Here is a 6,000-nt window from a genome sequence, read left to right as displayed (position 1 = left end):
TTATGTACGAATCATATAATATGAAATTTTGTTGAAATTTGTCCACCTGCCAGGTACAATGAACAGTTCTCAAGTTATGCGAAGGACAATCCAACATACATGCATACAGGCATGGTCAGTGGTAGTGTCTATAATGTGCATTCCTGGATATTAAATGTTCATTTGCAATTTTCTGTAGTGGTCCCAGTAATATTTGCTGGTAAAGTGTCCTGAAGTAATGTATCACATGACATGGTTATGCTATGTTTGAGTGAAAAAGGGTATAAATGCGGTTGCAAGAACAATACTTTCCACTCATATCTTGGGATGTTTCATATGTTTCACTCCGCAGATTCTCGTTTCTCACTCTGCATTAAATGTTTTGTCAGAGTGATTTTTATTTGGGGCGCTTTAACTACGCGTTCAACCTCTCTCATGACTCTATGTGCCTTTTTTCTGCCTCTTTCCCAGTCGATGATCATGGAGGCTGCGCTGGAAATTAGAAATGTAAATTTTGACAGCATTTTGCGTGCAAATTCAGGAGGCTCATCTCTGCCCAGTTACCACAATTGCAGTCAAATCAAGCACATCTGCAATGCAGTCGACCCATAATAAACTGATATAACAGCTCCATGAGTCGCATGTTTTACCTTCAAGACTCGTATTTTACTGCTGTTGTTCATGGTTTGTGATGTGAAAACATCAGAGAAATTAAAAGTTTGCATCCTGGTATTAGTTCAGTTATAAAATCCAAACGCACCGCAGAGGAAACACAGTCAGTCTGCGCCTCGCTGCTGTTCTCTGTGTCCATCATCTCATGCTGACTCATTTTAAAAGAGCAACGGCCAATGGTGAAACTTCATCACTCAACTGGCCAACCAATGGTGAAACTTCATTACTCACTCAGGCACTCCCTCACTTACGGACAACCGCGGTTATACGGCTGGTCTGTGGCTGGTCCAGCCAAAAAGTACAATATTCTACATTAACATACGTTTAATATAGGCCCTGTTAGTTTGATGTTTTGGTCTTGATTGCCTTTATAGGCTGGATAAGAATTACTTTGATCAAAATATATAATAAAGTTATATGTAAAATGGATGTTGTTGTTATGCTGCTGACTAAAGCTCAGAGGACTATTATTACAAGAAGGAAACAGATCAAAATGCTCACAGCTGAAAGTAACAGAGTGCAGCTCACATTTGAGTTTCAGATGTAGTCAAATTATAGTTTGTTCCTGCATGTAAACCTGCATACTTCTGCTTTTCACATGTTTTCATATTGTCACTTCACAGGACGCCAAGGCTTCATTGGTAGAGAGAGCCAAGATGGGGTAGAAGTCAGCTCCCACGACAAAGAAATCCTGAGCAGTCATCTTACAACTGTCTTCCTTCCAATCATCTACATCATTGTATTTGCTGTGGGGCTGCCCACCAACGCCATGGCAATATGGGTATTCCTCTTCAGGACCAAGAAAAAACGCCTGTCGTCAATCTACATGGCAAACCTGGCTCTGGCTGACTTGCTCTTTGTCATCTGGGTCCCCCTGAAGATATCATACCACTTCAATGGCAACAACTGGGTCTACGGAGAAGGGCTGTGCAAAGTGCTGGTGGCGTTTTTCTACAGCAACATGTACTGCTCCATCGCCTTTATCACCTGCATAAGTGTCCAGCGTTACTGGGCAGTGGTCCACCCACTGTCCGAGCAGCAGAGGGACAACCGCATACCAGTTGCCGTCTCCATTACAGTCTGGGTGGTGGTCTGGCTTTTCACCATCCCTCTCTACCTGTATGACCAACAGGTCAAAATAACAAACTTCAATCCAAAAATCCTTACCTGCCATGATGTCACCAGGGAAAGTCAGGTGAAAATAGCAGCTGGCTACTTCCTGACAATGGGAACTCTGGGATTTGTTGTTCCCACTATTGTGTGCATCATATCCTACATCCTCATGCTCAAAGCTCTCAGGAACAGCATGAAAAATGCTGCCATCACCAAGAAGCAACGGAAGGCTGTGCTCTTGATCATCACAGTGTTGGTTATGTTTTTAGTGTGCTTCACCCCCAGTAACATCATGCTGCTGGTACACTATATCCTCCTGTTGAGCGGGGCCGACAACCACCTGTACGAATTTTACACCACCACCCTGTGCCTGGCTAGTCTCAACAGCTGCATCGACCCTTTTGTTTACTACTTTATCTCCAAGGACTTCAGGGATCATGTGAAGAACACGTTCCTCTGCAGGAGTGAGAGCACAGTGAAGAGGATGAAGGTGTCCTTCAGGGCTCCGAAAAACTCACAAGAGCAACACACCACGCCTAAGTCAGGAAACACACAGAGCACTGAATGCTAGTGGATTAATCATTATTAAGCTGTTTTATTCCTGATCATTATCTACCTTCAGATATCGTTTTTCAGTAACACTTAATTTACAGGTCTCTTCATTTGTATAGTAAAATAAAATAAAGTGTTACCTTTTTTTTCTTATTCTACTGTGACTTCTTCCACCTCAGGTTTGGTTCAGTACATGTAAGGAAATTTAGGAGTCATCTTTGTTAATGACCTCCTGTTTCAGAGCTTTGAGCTGTCTAAATTACTGCTTATATTGTTTTAATACATTTAATTATCTTTATATCTTTTACAACACACTTGTTTTATGCACTTTCCTTGATGCAGTTTGCTTGATTTCAGCAGGATATGAATGATTGCCTTTATGCAGTTTTAATGGGTCTAATCTTTTATTCCATGTTGTAATTTGATGAATTTTCTGTCATTGTTTGATGTGCCAGAATTGAGACCCAAACCTAAAATGTGCAAAATTTAGCTGGTTTTATAATGTAGGATACAAGTTTGTCTGTGTTGTTTAAAGTAATAATTTTTGCTTGTATATATACATTTTAGTTTGTCAATAAAAGTCATTGTCTAACTAGCAGTTTCCTGACTCTGTGGACGGGTCGACATGGGAAAGGTCAATCCAGGTAATTCTCATTTTCAAAACAATCCTGATATTTTAACCTTTGCTCACAATCGAGGGTTATGTTCATCTAAAATTCCCCTCAAAGACAAAATTTCATCCCAATTATTTATTCTGTGTGTAGAAGATTTTTCATACCTCCCAGGGCCTGGCATAATGTCAGAAATGTCTCTTTCTTTGTCCAACTGTAAAAATATCAAGTAAATTGTTGCCATTTTGTGAAAACACACATCATCCACCCTTCTTTGTTTTTTCTTCTTTTCTTTTGAAATGGCATTTTAACACCGTAATTCTTCACTTCAGTTAATGATTGTCACTCAGCTCTTGTTCACTCCTCCTCTGTTACACTGCTGCACAGAATACCACGGGAGGTGAAGGTAAACTTTTACTGAACTTTATTTATCACTGTTCTCAGTTTACACACAACATGTTAGCATATGCAACCAATAATACAATTGACTTCTCCCAAAAAACTCTTCTTCTCCTCTTCTTTTTAACCCTCTCCACAATTTCCCTACTATGGCAAGTAACCTAGGTCACAAAAAACATGCCCCTCAATATTATTTCCTATTTACTGCCTTACAGCATGTTGAAGAACTTTAACTATTACTGTAGATTATAAAAGGAAATAAAATAATAAAAGGCAACTGCAGTTTTCAACATATTAAACATGCAGTTGGAGTTTGTGCTTCCTGTTTGGGACAAAAGTAAGAAAATAAAACTTTCTCCAAAGTAAAGAATAATCTTTACAAATTGAACAAGTTTTTACATATTTTATACTTTTATGAACTTGTCCTGTGTTTAGACTCAACCCAAAGTCACAACTCCAGTTTGTCCAGAATGCAGCTGTTCAGATTATTAGAGGAGTAGAAAGACGTGGTCACATCACTCAGTTGCATATTTACCTTAGTTACTAGATTGCTTCAGAGTTGTTTTTTAAGATTTAACTGATCATCTTACGTGATGAGGACAGTTTTGAAGTCAACAGGGAATTAGAGGGTTTGACATGAACTTGACCTTCGTTGAAACGTCACGTATCAGTAGTTGCACAACAAGATAAAGTGGACGTGGCAAACTTTGTACAAACCAGAGACATTTAGTCTGATGAAGTGCTTTTGTCCGCTCAATTTATGTTAATCCAATGAATCTAATTAATCCAAAATATTGAGTTTTCTTTTTTGTTGTTTGTTTGTTTCTTTTAGATTTTTTGGGTTTTTCTTTTTACATATATTGTGACATACTAAGCATGTTCTGTAATGAAATGTTGAAAGTAGAGCTGAAACTATAGCTCAATTCACTGATTATTCAATCAACAGAAAATTAACAGGTAGCTATTTTGATCATCAATTGCTGCAGTCATTTTCAAGTATAAACGCCAATACTTTGATGGTTCCAGATTCTCAAATGTTAAAATTAACCATTTGTAGGAAATTTTGATGTTTTTTTTTCCACAATTTTCTGATATATATAAAAAATAAACATTGATCAATTGAGAATATAATCGGCATATTAATAAATAAAGTGAGATATTCAAGTCCAACATCACATCACATCATCAACATGAAGACATTAAGCGGCAGGAGATTTGGAATTTGGATTCATGACCTCAGTATTTATATAATCCAACAAAGAACATTGGTCATGAACGAGAAATGAATTTTGACCTGATGCACTACATGAAAAGCTAGGGGAAGGGTTCAAAAAAGTCATTAAATTTCATCCTTTCAACCCAAAGTCACAACTCCAGCTTGTCCAGAATGCAGCTGTTCAGATTATTAGAGGACCAAGACTCAAAAACCCAAATACATAAGAAATATATATAATATATAAGAAAACTAGCAAATATTCACATATGAGAATCTGGTAACAGATAATTAATATATATGTACTTATAGTGAAGTAACAGTTTGAATGCATGGCTTTTGCTTGTAATAGAGTATTTTATGCTGTGTTACTGTCACTTCTAAAATTCAATGCATAATCTAAATAGAAGGACAATAATCACCAAAGTCCATAAATGAAAGCTACAGACCTAAAAAAAAAAATCACACACGCTGGTCATTTAAACATAAAATATCTTCTGACAATATATAAGTTATTCTTTGATATTATATCAGTGGAGGCGTAGAAATATCATTGATAAGCGGGTTTTGAATGTTTCCATATAATGTTCCTGTAGTGCAGATGAAGAGAAATGCGTGTTCTAGTTATCAATGACGGAAGGAAGATGAACTCATGAGTGAGATTATTATCATATCACCGAAATCAACCCGAGCTATGTCTCGGTTGGTTAGATGCGGTCAGCTGACTCAGTGACATCAATTAGTGTCCAAATCATCTATTTGAAGAGGGGATGACAGTTCAAACAGTGAAGCAGTAACACCATCGAACATTACATTACATTTTATTTTAACCCGCTCTTGCAGCCATGACTTTAAACACTCGATGGTCTCACCTGTTTCTCCTTCTGTGTTGCGTCCAGACTTGTCTTTGTCAGTCAGGTAAGATGTTGCTTTGTTTTTTTCCATCACTAATGTTTTATGCTGTCATGAAAACATTCAGCTCAGGTAGATTTAAAATCCAAAAAGACTTGGTCATAACCTAGAAGCCTATATGGCTGGACCGTGTGTGGTCAATGTGTGAAACTGTGGACAATTTGTTACAGAGATAGTCAGTGTCAGGGGGCGCCGGATTCATTTCAGAAGTGTGGGGGGACCGCGGACGCGCACACGGTTCCATTCATATATTTTCTGAGGTCGCGGACACAGACATTGTATGTTTATGTATATGCTTTATTACAAACAATCCTACCGTATAAACCTGGAATCTGTGTGTAACAGCTGACCTCTTTATATACAGTCAATGGTGTAGATGGGTAACAGAACACAGAACATTATTTACCGTTAGATCCTTGCCGATCCTGTTAATGAAGTTACTGCTACTGTGCCAGGTGCGTGAATGCGCACATCACTAATGTATCGTTTCAGCTGCTGTGTGATGCTGCAGGTATTTAATAAAGTAAAAAGGAAAGAATCTGACGCACA

At 38.1% G+C, this 6,000-nt stretch overlaps 1 protein-coding gene across 1 annotated transcript; it reads left to right on the top strand.

Annotated features, from left to right (window-relative positions):
• Positions 1–986: 986 nt before the first annotated feature.
• LOC137170677 (proteinase-activated receptor 2-like) lies at positions 987–3,392 on the top strand. Its single transcript, XM_067574200.1, has one exon. It carries the CDS (start codon positions 1,250–1,252, stop codon positions 2,333–2,335), a length of 1,086 nt encoding a protein of 361 aa, XP_067430301.1. The 5' UTR covers positions 987–1,249; the 3' UTR covers positions 2,336–3,392.
• The last annotated feature ends 2,608 nt before the right edge of the window (positions 3,393–6,000 follow it).

This window comes from Thunnus thynnus, chromosome 19 (genome assembly GCF_963924715.1).
Source record: "Thunnus thynnus chromosome 19, fThuThy2.1, whole genome shotgun sequence".
Taxonomy (NCBI): Eukaryota; Metazoa; Chordata; class Actinopteri; order Scombriformes; family Scombridae; genus Thunnus; species Thunnus thynnus.
The sequence above is the reverse complement of the archived record's forward strand: the minus strand, read 5'-3'. Positions and strand labels throughout refer to the sequence as shown.